At 38.0% G+C, this 17,501-nt stretch overlaps 1 protein-coding gene across 2 annotated transcripts in view; it reads right to left on the bottom strand.

Annotated features, from left to right (window-relative positions):
- Positions 1-5,408: 5,408 nt before the first annotated feature.
- UBR2 (ubiquitin protein ligase E3 component n-recognin 2) overlaps positions 5,409-17,501 on the bottom strand; it is a 60,908-nt gene continuing 48,815 nt past the window's right edge. For both annotated transcript variants that reach the window (XM_069852857.1, XM_069852856.1), the window contains exons 37-47: positions 17,372-17,468; positions 14,449-14,516; positions 13,839-13,974; positions 13,161-13,251; positions 12,466-12,596; positions 10,879-10,987; positions 10,557-10,613; positions 8,840-8,917; positions 8,375-8,545; positions 7,918-8,019; positions 5,409-7,192 (exon numbers count right to left, since the gene is read on the bottom strand). In XM_069852857.1, the coding sequence (XP_069708958.1) occupies positions 7,051-7,192; positions 7,918-8,019; positions 8,375-8,545; positions 8,840-8,917; positions 10,557-10,613; positions 10,879-10,987; positions 12,466-12,596; positions 13,161-13,251; positions 13,839-13,974; positions 14,449-14,516; positions 17,372-17,468 (1,182 nt within the window). In that variant the 3' untranslated portion in view covers positions 5,409-7,050. The remainder of the gene's footprint in view (positions 7,193-7,917; positions 8,020-8,374; positions 8,546-8,839; positions 8,918-10,556; positions 10,614-10,878; positions 10,988-12,465; positions 12,597-13,160; positions 13,252-13,838; positions 13,975-14,448; positions 14,517-17,371; positions 17,469-17,501) is intronic.

The raw sequence follows: 17,501 nt of genomic DNA, 5'->3' as shown, positions 1-17,501 counted from the left end.
CTGCAGATTTATTTTCCTTCTTCTAGTGTACTTTGTGCCAACTTGCACATTCATTCCAAAAGTCTCTGATAACATCATTGCAAGAGAACAACAGCTCCAAGGAATGAGAAGCAAACATCACCCCTCTATGCAGGCACCCCTGCTTAGAGGACACCAGTGAATTACATCAGTGAACACACTGCCGATTTCTTTGCCTTCATTATTTTTATGTAACCTTTTCTCCGATTCATTTACACACTCAAGCGTTCCCCACATTGAGTACAGAAATATGTTCCACACATCATTCCTCAAATAGGTGGTTGATTTCAAAGCAACACTTCGGTTTTACAAGTTACTAAAACATCCCACAGTGGTCTACACAGATGTCACCATCAACCTGAGCTCAGCTGTCCCACCCTGCCTGGGGCTGACTAGCCAGTCTAGCTTGCCTTCCAGGATCCTACACAAAGGACAAGCCGGAAAACTTACCACCTCCAAGCTCATGCTGTCTGGAAAGAGACTGTGAAAATACATATTCACAAACCGAAGAAAAAGTAACATTTAAGCATCGCTGTCGTGGAGACAAAGATCAGCACTTGCCATTTCTTAGCTCCTACACCTGGTACACTGCAAAACTCCTCGTACCCTCCCTCTTTTATTCTCCAAGAGAAGTGTTTGACTAATCTCCCACTGCCCCCTCACTGGAGGTCTTCAAGGCCAGGTTGGATTGGGCCTTGAGCAGCCTGGTCTGGTGGGAGGTGTCCCTGTCATTGCAGAGGGGTTGGAGCTAGATTATCTTTAAGGTCCCTTCCAACCCAAACCATTCTATGTAAGACATGGGCATCTAATGTTAAAATAAGAATATGCAAAGCAGTTTTCATACTTGGTACAAAGATTTGTAGAAGGAATGTTAAAACTGCTATGAATCAAGTGTGACTAGAAACATACACGTATGAAACAGCAGAAGAAATAACTGAGCAAGCCTTTTGAGAGCAGCGCGTATAGATCAAAAGGGATGTGACCGACAGCAATAAATCATAGAATCACCAGGTTGGAAGAGACCCACCAGATCATCGAGTCCAACCATTCCTATCAAACACTAAACCATGCCCCTCAGCACCTCGTCCACCCGTGCCTTAAAGAGATGCTGAGAAATGTGTTGGTTATACCCAGCCCAGGAAGCCTGAGCTGCAACTGGCCACAGTAGAGTTGACTTCTCAAAAGCAGAATTGCACCTTGGTAACATGGAGAAAATGAGGTTATAGTGTGTTGTGTGTGCCATTCCTCTTTATGTTATCGTATTGCAGCCAGGACACCCCAAACCAAGAAAAGACAACGGGCAGTCTTACTTAAGATTTAGAAAGGGTGAAGCAGGACACGAGACAAGCCAAAGCACCACGGTTACTGCTGAATCCCAGTGGGTATAAAAAGACCTTTCCAAAATCCAGCTTGCCATCACCAACCAAGGGGTACGTAGGGAGGACTCAGCTGCCATTGCTCCTGTGCCCTGTAGCACATGGTCCTGGCCAGACCACTTGGACACACACGTCTTAGTGCCTGTGGGTATACGCGTGTGGGAGCATACAGGGAACTTAAACAAGATAAAACCACCCTGTCCTTCTACAGGATCTCAAGCTGAAGCAAGACAATGGTTTAGTATGAAGCTTCCACTCATCACCGTAAATACACAAGTATTTCTTGGGGCCTGTTCATGATAAGGTGTACTAAACAGTATCAAAACACTCCCTACGTGATCAGAAGGGTACAACACACATTCAACATGTGGCATTCACAGGGCCCTACTTTCTAAACATCTGAACGATTTTACTCTACAGGAATGTTCCTGTATCAGCCTGTAACTTAACAAAATACATATTGATTAATAGAAGGTAAAAATATTACTGAAAAAAATAGCTCAATACGGTTGCATGAAAGTCCCACCAGAATTAACCATCGTACACTGAGCTGACTCTCCCAGAACACAGCTAGGAATTGCTATTTCTTCTGATGATTGTTAGCCTCAGAGAAACAGATAAGAAATCCTCTTCTTCTTACTGGAAAAAAGGCTGCCTAGCAGTCAGAACAACACAGCTCTGTGGGACTTGCAGTCAGGCCTCAGAGGGCTTCCCAGTGAATGAACTCCCAGAGCCTGGTCTGGGGGCAAGCACCTACTGGTCAAGAGCTTCAGTCAAGCCCAGACTCCCCAACCACCCACCTGACATGGAGTTCTTTACTGCCTCTTACCTAACAGTTCAGACTTCCAAAACAGCAAATCCCCAAACTGCGTGGGCACTGTTGTTTAGCAGCAAGGAGACGCAGGGAGGTTTCAGGTCCTTCTGGGCACGCATTCTTGCTCTAGAACTGCCCACGGCACGTGCTCCTGCAGCAACCCCAGCAGCCAACTCTACTTAAGTTATCCCATGAATGATGGCCCTTCCATCAGTCACTGCTGGTTCCCCAAACTAAGAAATGACACTCCATGAAGGTGAAGCCACCTAACTGGTAACTTGAAGTTATCAGCAACTGGAGATGTAGATATGCTATACACACACATACATGATTTCTATCAGGCACTACAGGGTGGAGACTTCTGCCTCAGCAATACCCATTTACAATGTTCATACCATGCTAGTCTTCCCACCTTGGTTTGAACATAACCTAGAAGGAGAAGCAAATTCTACTCATTCAAATCGAAACACTCAAATCCCACAAGACAAAAAAGGAATTAATGGTAAGGAGAGATACTTCTCTAAAAACAACTTGTCTGTAAGACTTCCCATTGCAGTTAAACCACCTTTCGGCATGCCTGTCCCGATGCCTTCATGCTGAGGATATACTGAAACAGAACATTACAACCTGAACCACTCACGCAGAGAAAGCATAGTCAGATCATGGCATGTTAGATATATACACAGAGGCACGGTGGGCAGGCTCCCAGGCTTTATCATCACTCCTAGAGCCCCTGAAAGTATTCCTGCAGAAGGCAAGCCTTGATAATAACTGAATCCAGCGCTGTTCTCAGGATGTCTCCAACCTTCTCCATGCAGGGTCAAGTAAGACTCTGGTACAGTCACCATAAGGAGCTGAGGAATTGGACAGCTAATGAGAGAGGAGATGCCTCCCACAAAAGTTTTCCTTTAACGTCGTTGAAATATGAAGAGCACCATCCTGCTCCTTCCAAGAGTCAGGATTGACCAGGTAATGGTCCTGGCTCACCAAAAGCAGAGACGATTGCAACAAAAACAGGAAGATCAGAAGACCCATGAAGCCCCACAGAAATCAATCCACTACCTCTTGGTATTATCAGAGACAGCCTCCTTAGCCTGGTCACACACAAAATCATTCCACTGTTTGGCTAGTTTAAAAACGTTCTCTTGCTTCTCAGTACATGAAGTTGCTGTAAAAACACTTTCTCTGTACAGTAGGCATCTCTTACTTTAAAAAAGCTGCCAGTATGGTTTCAGACAACAGCCTCGTAATCAGTTTAGGGAGATGTAGACTCAACAGCCTGCAAGGTGGACTGAAATCTGACTGGATTTTCAGGCTCAAAGGGCATCACTGAACAGTTGGAAGTGAATAGTTAGAAGTGACACACCCCAGGGGCTTGCGTTCAAGCCAAAACTGTTTAATACCATCATATCTCACCCAGTCAATAACCTCAACAGGGGATGGAAATACAGAGCCACTTACTTCTTGCCACAGGCATTTCCTATTAATAGAAAGGAGTAGAGAAGTCCCAACCAGAAGGGAGGCAGACTGCATACTCTGTTCTTCATACCAGGACTCTACTGTGAAGAGATCTGAGATGCAACTCCTCTTGTACAATTTAAACTTCCAGAAAGGAAAACAACTGGGATTTTCTGCTGAATGTACTTGCACAGCTCTTCGAGCATCCAGCTTCTCCTCTACACATTCAGGTCATAAAGAAAATTATCAAAATGATGGAGCTTTAAAGCAAACACCAAGTCACTTTAGCATAAAATAAAATGCACTTAAATGAGATACCAAGGCTGGAGCACAAAAGCTGACAAGACTTCATGTAAAAAGACAGAACAGGATCTCTGCAGCAGCACTTGCACTGTCCACTCTCCCAATAAAAGTTGTGTAGTGCGAGTAACACAGTGAACCCTTCAGCCCAGCTTGTTCCCAGTACTAGAAGGGGAAATGAGGCACAGATTTTACTTGCTCAGGCACCAGGATGAAGACTAGGTTGAGGGACATAGAAGGAGTTTGGGGAGAGCTGCATATGTAAATAGGCTGAGAAACCATGAGCACCCCACCTCAGGCAACAAATTCCCAATAACATTACAAATGAAGTAGGTAGAGAGCTGTGGGGAGCATCGGCTCTTGGCACACCAGAAGGCATCAGATGTTATCTTGGTTATGTACTTCCACCACAGCAAGAAAGTCTCCAATGGCAGACAGAAGACAGTACAAAGCATTATCCTGAAGCATGAATACAGTTAAACACATTACTGAGCTGTGTACCTCAGCTCTCTTCCCTTTATAAAATGCTACTTACAATCCTTTAAAAAGATGATTAGACTTTTTGGTAGAGGTCAAGAAAGGTTTAGCTGACTGAAGCAAATGACACTAATAATATAATCATCTTACATATACAGCCAGGGAATTGCAGATGTTGCACGTCCAGGTATTTCTGTCAGCTTGTGATTAACAAGGTGACACACTTGAAGGAACAAACTCAGCAAAATTCTAAAACAACTTTTAAAAAGTACTTATTTAATGTCAGTACCATAAGCATTTGCTTGATGCTTTCAGCTTTGTGTTGTATTCTGTTGTGATGGCTTCAGGTCTGGGGATTTTGGGGGTTTCTGGTTTTTTTGGGGGGTGTTGTGCTTTTTTCTCCCCTCATACACATAATACAATTTAGATTGTACACATAATTCGCAAATATTAAAGTTATAGCCAATTTATTACAGATATTATTTCCCTGATATGGAAACAATGTTATATATAAATATTTCTACATTATTATAAATACATGCAAAACAACTCAGAAAACAGAAGTCTTGAATAAAGATTGACTAAACTTGCAAAAAAATGACAAACTGTGTACTTTGCAACTATTTGTGGTCATACTTATATCAATCTATTCAACCTCACATTCTCCGACTCTGATCCCAGAGGAAAAAATTCTTCTTGCTGTCAATTCTTCACTTTGCACAGAGGTATCTGTCAGTATCATCAATCACCTTTTTAATATTATGCTTACAGGAAAAGGGTTTTTCAATGCAGTTTATATTATTTGAAACTGTGGCGCACAGTTTAAGAAGCAAGACTCTCTGCAAAGGAATAGTAATGTCACCAGAAAAGTGAGATTTGTAAGTACCATGCACAGAAAATTGTTGACACATTAACTGCCTTATATAGGGAAAGGCGAGAGATTAAATGTTATTGTGTTTTTCAACCCTGCAACTTCTGCATGTCTCTTTATTGTAAAAAGTGACAGCAATATATAAATGATTCAATCTACGATAGGTAGTAGAGACAAAAGTAGTCTGTACTGTTTCAAGAAAAGGAAATCAACATTGGCCAAGTTTATTTCATATTTCACATCTTCACTCAATACTGTTATTGAATATTTGAAAAATTGTCCTGTACACCATGAATATACAAAATTTATCTGAAGCATTAAATCTGTAAAAATAGAAACAATTCAGTCAGATCAAGTGTAACTGAAGTCATGGCAGACACTAAATGGATTGCTTATCTGGGCTGAAGATGTAGTCAGAAAAGTAAGACTGGACTAAAAGAACTACAGATTAAGGAAATAGAGCTAAAGATTTTACTAAGATTTTTTAAGTAATTTACCAAGTAAAACTAAGATTTTACTAATTTGTCAGAAGATAGGAAAGATAAAGGTAATGAATTTTATTTTAAATCAATAAGCATAATGTCAATTTTTAGAGACACCTTGGTGGTCTAATTACATACAGCTAGAAAACTCACTGCCTTCAGGCACCCTCATGTCAAGTGCAAATCTGCGCAGTTATAGAATATATTTATAAAATATACTATATGCAAACATCTTTACAGAGCTTTAAATCAAGCCAAAAAGTAAATAAACTTGATGAGACAACGGAAAAAAAAAAAATCGATGCAAAAATGCGGGCAGTGTGATTGTGGCCCTTCAAAGCCAGAGGAAACCACTCAGTGTATCAGCAACAAAGAGGAAATGGGATTTGCACCTTAAAAGTTTACTGTTAAGAAAAATGAAGAAAATATCCTCTGTGCTTCTGCAAATCAACACAAAATTAGCTTTTATGACATTTGACATATTGTTATCTTAAAATTTCTTCTAAAGCACAATGTCAACTCTTGAATAGCAATAACCAATCACATAATTGAAAGTGAAAGGGTTTTCCAGCTAAATTCAAACTACATAATTCCAAGGAGTGCAATGCTCTGGAAAAAAAGCTTTAAATTAAATTATTTTACTTGTAAAGCTAGTGTTAGGTATTTTTAGTTAAAAATCAACTGGAAGCAAGAAAACTGCAAGAGTACAAATGACAGAATTTGTTTAGATACACCAAGTGAAAGAATGAATTATCCACCAATGCAGAGAGAAACATCCATTTGCTACATTATTTGCTTCCTTACTTCATTCCATCACATGTACACACAGCTTAAGTATTAAAATGCAGAATAATAAATAAAACGGCTCAGATTACTAGCAAGGGGCAAAACACAATCCGTAATTGTGCTCTATCTAGTTTCTGTTTCAGCAGTCTCTTGCAGTTCATAAGAAAAATCATAGTCAGACTTCCAAAAAGAGTCATTCTGTTTTCATCAGAAACTCAAGTTCATTTGCCCAGGTTTATAACCCAAGACATTTCTGTGAAGGAAGCACAGTGCAAATCATATGACTAATAAAACTTGCTTATATAGAAAGAAGTTTACTTGATTAATGGTAACTGATATCTTTATGGAATACATTGTAAAACAAAGATTAAATAACAGGACTGGGCTTGGGTTTTTTCCTAATCCCTCCTTTGAAAAGCTTACTGAGTTACAAAAATCTTAATAAAGTTCGTCTTCAGCAAATAACCATTATAAATGCTGCCAATCAATGCCCACTAGTGTCTGATTTGCTTCTTGTGCATGTCCGATTTCCTCTGTGATACTGTGCTGCTGCCAGAGTTTTTGAATTTTTTTAAATCGTTCTTTGCACAGATGTAAGGGATTTCCACGCCTGAAAAGGAGATAACAAATATCAGGAATGATAAAACACTACAACTAAGCACAAATACTCAGATATAACATATTAAATAATCCTTTAAAATATAAAAAATACTTACATAATCCTGTAATATTATTCTCTTGTCAGAATAAATCAACAGATATTTTGACTAGTAGACTGGAGTGCTACCTTGTCTGGTCCCTCACCCTTGCTGCTCAATAGTTCCCTACAGCTTTTGGGAATCTCATGTACAGCGCACCCAAGTCTGAGCATAGGTTTTTCAGCAATCCTTCCATGCCCAACCAACTCATTCTAAGATTTTGACCAGCTGCAGAAGTAGCAAGCGTTAACAATATCGAGTCCCAAAACTATGCTCAGGAAGCAGAGATTAGTCTTAAGAACTACCACCCTAAATAAAACAATCTCGTAATGTTTTTACTTGGTATTAACACAGATCACACAAATAAATGCACTATATACAAATAAAATTTGCAGCCTTAGTTTCCAGGAAACCTCAAGACAACTTTATAACCTAAGACAGATTTTTTTACTAAATATTTTTAACCTAAAAGCACATATAAGCATTAAAATGTTTAAAGATATCAGATGCAGCAGCAATGTCAAAATCTAATTTTACCTATATAATAAAATAAAAAGGTAACAGAGAAAGGGTATTTTACAAATTAGACAGGTTTTGGAACACCTGTCTTTAAAATTTATATTTTTTAAACATTTACCTGAGTCCCTGGTCTGTCTCTCCATAGTCATCAAGATAAGGAGGAGGATAAAAGCAGCCCTTTGTTTTTCCAGCTAAAAATAGCACCTGACATTCTCGTACTCTGGAGAGAAACACAGAGAAGATTTTAGGCTGAATAGTTTCTCATTTTCATAGATACTGCTTTTCCAAGTCTAACCCTCTTTCATTCTGTATAACCTGCATGTACAGATTTTTCAAGGTATGTTTGCTTTTTAACTCTGAAGAATTTATTCTCTTTCTGTTATAACTCCTTGGTAGCAGTTAAAACAATGCAGTTTCATGTCATATTATTTGCAGTCTATTTTTACGCAATTCTCCTATTAACAAACCACTTCCTTCACAAACCACCCCTACAATCACATTTATAGAACTATTAATTTCATGTCCATACACACCATCTAACCTAGCAATCTAAGCAGAAGAGTTCAGTTCCTTACCTAAGGAATATGCCCACTCCAGAACCACAAGTGTATGTATGTGCAGTGCAGGCTCCAACATCTTCTCCTTCTAATTCAGTTTGACAACAGTAACTTTGAGAACACAGCATGGTCCCACACACAAGGCACAATGTTGGGGCTCTGCTTTTATCACCACCTGATTTCGGACACCTTTTGTAAGGAAAAAAAAAAAAAAAAAAAAATCCATTGTAAGTATTAACTCCAGATGGTAAAAAGATTCAAAAGTACTTTTGAACAACTATACAGTTAACAGTTATACAGATCCCCACAATTTCTATTTTACTGAAATACATGAGGGCTTTGTTGGGAGATATGACAGCCAATACGTGCCACAAACTTTATGATTCTATAAACATCTTTGAGGCTTTCAGGTTATAGGCTTCCCAGTTCACCAAAATTAGCAGAAGACTTTAGGGTTCCTCACTGTAATTCCATACAACTTACGAGAAATTAGACGCTTGGTTAATGAGGCAGCTGTAGTCATCCGGAAGGTCTATTAGTTTGTTGGATTCTCTTGCATAGCTAGAATAAAGCAATCAAATTAACCAGTCGCATTTCAATGGATAATACACAGTGATTTCACACTCATTCATGTTTTCCTGACTTGTCTGCACAGCATCTGTGAATAATTAAAGTTTTTTTCCTCTTTTTTGCCATTCACAGAGTAAAATGACAGCACATAAAACAAGAACCTACAACATCTCTCAATTAGACCACCTCCATTTTTTTAATTAATTTTTTTTATGAATTTTAGAAAAGGCACAGCAGAAAATCAGAAAAATACATGTTACATGTATCCTTTTAGCAAAACCTCATAACAAGTTCACTATAGGTTTAATTATTTGTTCTGCTGCCTTATCAGTTTGCGTTTTCCTTTTGTCACTAATATTGAATGGAAAAGATTCTTGAGACTCCAGTTCACAGAACTTGTCTCCTGAAGAGAATGAAATATTCATGCAATGAAAAGGATCTAGCTAATACTAAATATTTGTATCTTCAGAAAAAAACGTAGAAAGTTATTTAATCTGCAGATGCTAAGAACTAGATTTTAATAATCTTCAACTCAAAAAATAATACAAATCAGATTGTGAAATGTAAGTAGATGTTTGTAATGGAAGCAGCGTATAAGGACATGCTGAGAGGGAAAAAATAAAGTTACTGTTAAGTTTGACAATCTTTGCAAGAGCAGTTAAGAATCAGCAAAAGGATAAAAAAAAAAAAACCAATCACACAACAGGAAATTAATTCCACAGTCAAGAGTATTCTTACAGTGTGAGATTGTATTGGGTTTGCATGGCAAGGTTTTTTGGGGGTGGAGTTACAGGGGTGGTGTTCTCTCCCTTGTCCTGCCAACAATAAGAGTGACAGAGTGGCTTTAGAGGACAACTGGCTCTCAGCCAGGGTCAACCCACCACAAAGATATTCTCTTATTGGTCTAGTATTTAGCAGATGAAATGATTAATTTTTATTTTTGTCACTTAGCCTTATTGTATGTACAAGAATGAAAGACTGACATTATGCATTTAGCATAGGAGATTAATATGTAGGGAAATGTTTTTAATGACAGCATTGTGAACCTCATTCGTGTATACTCGTTTGGATAGTTGATAAGCACTATATTTACCCAGCCTTCACGAATTAAAACCTCAAAAACTTTTCTATACCTATTCAGCATTAAATATGTTCTGAATTCAAAATAATTGCTTAGCAAGTACAACTGTCTGAAAATCAGAATTTTCTTTTTAGCAACTGACTCGGTGTTGATTTCACTGAAGAACTGGGATTCTTTAAAAAGCTCTTCAGTGGTTGGTATTTTTAAACAGAGGGTATATATGCTTAAAAAACAGCATACTTTTTCAGTCAGAAGGTACATATCTACCACAGGAAACATAAGAAATGTTATAGCTTCTCATTACTACAAATCAGTCTAAAGGAAACCGCCATATTTAACTTTACCTTTAGAATTCTATAAACTAAAGCAATATTCCACTTTTCTTACAGAATTCCAAAAATTGCTTTGCTTATTCCCCAATACCTTTGCCACTCACAAAACCAGAACTGATACTATACTACTATAAACATACTTTAGGAAAAATACTCAGAGAAAACTGCAATATAAAAGTTTCTCCCCTGCCTCCACTTAAAATTTCTCCACATTTACCTGATAGCACGCCTCTTGCCTTCCAGGTATCTTTTTACTTCATTATTACTACACCAACTAAAAGAAAGAAAAAAAGTTGGCTTTTAATTTCAATGGATAATACTTCCCAGAAACAAATAAGTAAAAATTCAAAAGTAGATCAATTCAATAATCTCTACAACCAAAATAATTTCTTCCATTAAACTTCTTTCACAAATGATTTCAAAGTTCTCAAATGAATAATAACCCATTTCCATGTATGCAACCATTGCAGAATACTTACACTACTAGCTTGTACAAAATTCCTTATTATAATTAAGCCAAGCATAAAACCACGATTTACCTTTCTATTAACGTGTTCAGAATCTCACTATTTTCTTGAAAAAGGCAAGTGAGGTTGTTTGGCAAGGAAAGATAGCTACATAAGTGTTCAAAATGGTTCATTCCATTTACTGTAAAAAAAAAAAAAAGTATAATTCTCATAACAGCATATTTTTACATGACCTTAATTGCAATAAATGAAATACAGCCCTAAATGGGTATCCTCTGCACCCCAAAATGTGCTATGAAGTCTAAAAGAGTGCTAATAAAGACACCAGACAGTTGTGTTGGAAAGCTGCCAGCAATGAGAAGCAACTTTCCTCAGAGTTGCCCTCTAAGTATATTTCAAGCCTGGTCACTTAAGAACCACCGAGAGCTCAATGGTCTTTACAACTCAGTACGTCATTAAATGGCTCCTTTGTGCTCCTTGTAGTCCCCAACACAAACTGAGACAGGCCATCAGTGACATTATACCAGTAAAGTATACCATGGTCTCAGAAACACACTAATTCCAAATGCCCGCAATGCTAAACCCTTCAAAAATATTATGGAGGACACAACTGATACATTGTCGCATTTGTGATTCCAGTCTTATTGTTTGAGTCCCTGGACCTCTGCTCTCTCTCAGCTTTAAGAACAAGTAGCTCTTCCATGGCACAGCCTCTTTTGCAGCTGAAAAGGAATGGAGGAAATTTAAATGAAAGCTGTGCTCACTTGCTTCTCATGGCCAAGTGTTTCCTGTTTTGCAACTCCCAATAACATACTAGAGAAAGGCAATATAGGTCAGCTGTGGGATCAGTGGGCCCTGACTCAGGAAAGTGTGTAAGGAACACAAAACACCCAGTGCCACAGCTATCAGAACATCCCTTGGTGATGGGGACCTGCAGGGCCATCTGAGCACCTGGGACTCGAGGATTTTAACAATGTGAAGCTTCACATTCTTCCTCTCTCTCCTAGAGCCAAATCTCTTAAAAGCCCACGTACCTACTGTCTGGAAGAACTCCTGCACTTTATGTCTCACCTTTACAGTACCTGTAACTCAAGAACTCACACGGTCACTATTGGTCTAGACTACAAATTTGGGAAAACTTGTTAGAGAAAATCAAAGTTCAGAAACAGGTTTCTTTTTTTTTAGCTCAGATGCTTAAACATTGCTATTGTTAAATGAAAATAATCTGTATTACATTCAGTCCCTACATACACTGTACGTTGAAGACAGTAACGCACATTAATCACATTGATTATCTGGGGTGCAACATAACAGTGTATTTGGAGATTTTAATTATTAGTGGATGCTGGTTCGAATTAAATCAATGCAAGTAAAAGTAGCTTTCATTTGAAAACAGTAATTAAGATTTGAAATAATATTTATCTTTTTAAAACAGAAACTGATACTCTTCTGTTAAGTAATCTAGAATAGCATTGGCCTCAATATTAAAGAAACATTTTTAAAAAGGAAAGTTTTTGACATCATTATGCAGATATGATTCTGCACTGGTAACAAACCCACATCAATTCAATCAGCTTCTTCAGAAAAAGCGTTCAAATGTAATTTATTTTGTCCATAAGTGTTTTCATCTTTTCTGATTCAACACAAAGCAGACAGTACCTTGAGTTTCTGAGGGTGCTGGGACTCCATTTAAGTAATGGAAAAACAAAGCAGAACATCTCAGGAAAGGCATGATTCCAGCTTTTAGATTCCTCCACAGGTGCCAGCCTGAGGCAACTTCTTTCAAGGCACTAAGAGAACACAATAAAAAAAAAAGTTTGCTTTTATGTAATCATTTCAGTCCAAGAGCTATATCTACTAAGTCTTCAGTCATACTTCATATTAAATTACTGAATTCAGTTGAAACAAGCATTATGCAAATCATTATTTCAAAGCTATTTCAAGAACAAAGTTATTTCAAGAACAACAACAAAACAGATTGATAAAAATGCTACCAATTGTACAGTAAATTAAGGAAAACTTTGCATAGACATTTCAGATCCTAACAAGTTTTCTGTATTCAGACACTGCCAGTTCCAGCTTCTACATATCTGCAAACTGACTAAAGTAATTGAATAATTGTTCCAGTGCATAGTCTTCAGGAGCATAGTCTTCATGAGCCCAGAAGAATTTATAAGAATAGTTAACTTGAAAACTGCATCTAGAAGTAGCAGGTAAGAAACAAGATGCAAGACTTCCTAAGTTAAAAGTCTGATCTTTGACAACACTCTATACAGAATTCAGTCAGTAATTAAGTTAATTCTCATCTCAGGAGGGGAAAAATGTAATTTTTTATCAAAAGATTGCTGTTTTACCTTCCTGTACACTGGCAAAGAAATTTATACAGTGTAAGCACAGCTACTTCCTCTTCACCGTTAGTGTTTCCTTGATCCATGCCATTCTCTTCTGAAGAAGAAAGAAATAAAAAGCAAGTTACTTCATATGAATGTATTTACACAGCAAGAAAATAATCTTTCAAGTTTTGAGAAGAAGGCCAAAACCAAGTGGAACATTCCACCTGGAAAAACGTTTCCTGCTACACATCCTACATGGTACGTTGTCGGCTCGGCTCCAGTGAGGTGTTGGTTTATTTGTTTGGTTGCATTTCTTAGTATGTTTGCTGGAGTTCTTTGCTTCTGGCATGCTACAACTTACCCAGTTCCTCTTCACAGAAGATACATTGTTTCCTCGCTTTGAAAACTGCAGCTTATTTATGTAATGTCTAAGCAATAAACACTCACAGGCACTGCTGTATTAGCTGGAAAGCTAGGATTCATTACTAGCTATGCTCAAAAAAACCCTGCAATGTTAAGCAATAAAGACAAAAGACTGAACTTTCAATTTATCAATACTCTCTACGGGCTGAAAGAGTGAGCACCAGCAACTTTATTTGGCCATTGTAAACTGCACACATTACCAACAGCTCCTTAAGTCTTTTATAAGTACAGATTTGAGTAATGATTTCGATAGAAGTTGAAAGAAAGTGGCATTACCTGTTGATGAGGTAAGCAAAATTTGTATTATGTGTGCCATAGTGACAAGATGAAACAGGTGAAGATCTCCAGTGCCAAGACTAACCCCTGAAAAATCCTGACAATGTATGGCAGGGAAAGAAAGCACCAAGCTGACCTGAAAAAGAAAACAAGAAAATGGGAATACTCCTTTTCTTTTTGAATCTTCTCATTTTCTATTCATGCTACAACTATACCTTTTGAGGGCAGAGTATCACAACAGGCTAATTTTGAAACGAATTAGCCACCCGTTACTAAAGGGAACAATGATTAACTCTCAGGGCTTTTTGAGGTGTGTTTGCTTGTTTGGGGACTGGTGTTGCCATTTTTTTTGTGGCTTCTTGGGGAGGGGGGAGGTTTGTGTTTTGGGTTTTTTTGATTTTGTCTTTTAAACATTCAAAGCGTATAAATTCCACCCCATTTTACCTCTTTTTATTTATAGATAAGAGCACTTGCAATGAATGAAGGCTTTCAATTGCATAATGAGTGAAAAAAATCATTCAAATACAGTGTGAACAGAAAGTTTCCAATGAAGTTTTGACACAGTGCCAACTGGATCAAAACATTAACAACATATTTATGGAATACTTACCAATAAATGAAACATGTCAATATCAAGTATGCAAGGAAGATTTCCATTTTTTTCATTAGGCACCAGCGCTGAGTATTTTAAAGAGAAAAATAAATTTATTAATTGAACACGTAGATATGAAAAGATTTTACTGTAATTCAGTTACAAAATGAGAGCCTTCTCCTTGGTTTCCATTCTTAAAGTACTGAAAATACAAATCACAGAATCAGTTGGTTTGGAAGGGACTCTTGAAAGATCACCTAGTCCAACCCCCTTGCAATAAGCAGAGACATTTTCAACTAGAAATTTCATCTCAGGTTGCTCAGAGACCCTCCAAACTGACCCCGACATGTACCTGGTTTGGCCAGAAAGGTGTGAATTCATTAGTTGATCAACATTATGGGAAATTACTCTTGCTTACTTGACTATACTGTATTAAATGAAACGGTCAATGAGAAACTCTATATGAGCCAGCAATGTGCACTCACAGCCCAGAAGGCCAATTGTATCCTGGGCTGCCTCAAAAGACAAGTGGCCAGCAGGTCCAGGGAGGTGATTCCACGCCTCTATTTCTCTCTTGTGAGACCCCAGCTGGAGTATTGTGTCCAGTTCTGGAATCCTCAACATACGAAGGATATGGAACTGTTGGGATGGGTCCAGAGGAGGACTACAAAGATGATCAGAGGGCTGGAGCACCTCCCATACGAGGACAGGCTGAGAGAGTTGGAGTTGTTCAGCCTGGAGAAGAGAAAGCTCCAACAAGATCTTACAGCGACCTTCCAGTATCTGAAGGGGCTACAGGAAAGCTGGGGAGGGACTGTTCACAAAGGCTTGTGGTTATAGGACGAGGGGAAACGGGTACAAATTGGAGAGGGGCAGATTTAGGCTTGACATAAGGAAGAATTTCTTCACCATGAGAGTGGTGAGGCACTGGAATGGGTTGCCCAGGGAAGTTGTGGGTGCCCCATCCCTGGAGGTGTTCAGGGCCAGGTTAGCTGGGGCCTTGGGCAGCCTGATCTAGTGGGAGGCATCCCTGCCCATGGCAATGGGGTTGGAACTAGATGATCTTTAAGGTCCCTTCCAACCCAAACTATTCTATGATTCTATGAAATAACCAAAAGTAACCATAAGAAAGTAAGTGCTGCCATTGAATGCTCCCACAGTGACTTCCTTTTACTGCTTAGGTTTCCAGTGGAAGAAAAAAAGAGGCAGTATCTCAAGTTCTGATCCAGAAGTAGGCACAAACATTAGTGACTAAACAGAAAAACTAATTGTTGTCTGTTGCACAGCTGTTAAGATTAAGTTTATGCAATTTGCTTAACTTGACAAGGTTCCTTAATTTTGCCTCACAACTCACTTGCCTCACAGGCTCAGAAATGCATTTTTAAAGAGTCTCTTAAATACATTATTTTACCTCTAATTAATCAGAGCTAGGTACTGGGCTCTGTAGTATTCACATTCACAGTAACCACAAAGTATTAACCAAAGCACACTAGCTGAGAGCAGAAATTAACACACTTAAATTCCAGGTAATGCCATCTAAAAGCAAAGACAAATGAAGTGCTTTGAAAATCTTACAAAGTATTTAAAACAACAAAGTTACAAATCTTCTTTATTCCAAGCAGTAAAATCTGATTTACAATAAAAGGAGTTAAAAATGCAGCTATGAGAATAGTTTTACAATGTAGCTATAAGCACTGAGCTGCCAAGTTTAAAAATACTACAGTAAAAAATAGTCTTATCATAACGACTGAAAAATATTTTAGCCAAAGACTGCTGCTTTGCTGGCCAGAAAATTAACAGCTGAAGATCTGCAACATTTTAAAGCTCTTTCTATTAGCAAAAATTTCACTGCCATTAAGATTTCAAATGCTTTTACTTCCGTAAGGATATAGCCACAGAATCCAGCCCAAGAGTCTGAAAAATGCTATTTAACTTATTCCTAGCCTTGAAAAATAAAATAAAATAAAATAAAATAAATAAGCAAAATAAAATAAAATAAAATAAAATTGCAAACAAAACTAAAAGCAGTACAGTTGCTTCTGTCAGCTGGAGAGAAGAAAAGCTTTGAAGAAACATTGACTCAAGCTTTCAAGAGAAGCCTAAGGATGCAGAATACCACATGCTACAAAGTTCAGGTCAAATATACCAACATTTTCTCTTCTGCCTCACAGAGTAAATGGCTCAATCACTACTGCTACAAACCGGTATCAATCAAATTCTTTCAACTGTTTGCTGAAGCAGGTGGTGTCAATAATAGTAATTTCAGTGAACTTATCCTGCTCTACTGAATGCAATTATTAAAATCACCCAATTTTATGATACCCTTTCAGAGTAGTCCTCTCATGGGAGATCACCACATTGGGCTGAACTTCAGACTTTTCACATCTACAAATACTTCAAGCTCAGAACATTTTGTTTGTTTTCATTAAAATTCTCAACTAATATGTGACATGCCATAATAAGATCTGCTTTATCACAGATCCTACTTTTCAAAGGCAGAGAAGTTTGCAGATGTATTACAGACCCCTGCAAATACCTTACTTACTTACAATACTGTATTATTTCTTCCTTTCAATACTATATTAATGTCTTGCTCTAAAATTCCAGTGTATCTCTTTTATTTTGTGAAGGATCACACTTCGTTCTCCTTTGCCTTAGGCACCTTTCTCAAAGCAGCAATATAAATACTAGGATGAATTAACAGAACTCTTCCACAGCAAAATACCAATGCTTTTCTTGAAATGCACCTTGAAACAGCAGATCAAAAAGAATTGTCTTTTTCCACAGTATGATGAAATATGTATGAGGATACATGTGAAAATATCAGCCATTAGTCTACTACTTAAAAAACAAACTTCTTGGAATCAGACTAACAATCATTCTGTAAGGATCTTTCTATATCTCTGCTCTGGTAAAAGAGAGAATAAGGCAGTGAACTTACATGCTAAAAGAGTACAAAAGTGACCCTGTACTGCCGAAAGAGATGAAACTGTCCAGTGAGCTGCTGCAAATCTTGTCAATGACGTAAGGCAGTCATCCTTAAAAAAAAAAAGAAAAGAGACACTGCCACA

This window comes from Phaenicophaeus curvirostris, chromosome 2 (assembly GCF_032191515.1).
Source record: "Phaenicophaeus curvirostris isolate KB17595 chromosome 2, BPBGC_Pcur_1.0, whole genome shotgun sequence".
Taxonomy (NCBI): Eukaryota; Metazoa; Chordata; class Aves; order Cuculiformes; family Cuculidae; genus Phaenicophaeus; species Phaenicophaeus curvirostris.
Note: the sequence above shows the minus strand (reverse complement) of the source record. Positions and strands in the feature narration are given on the sequence as shown.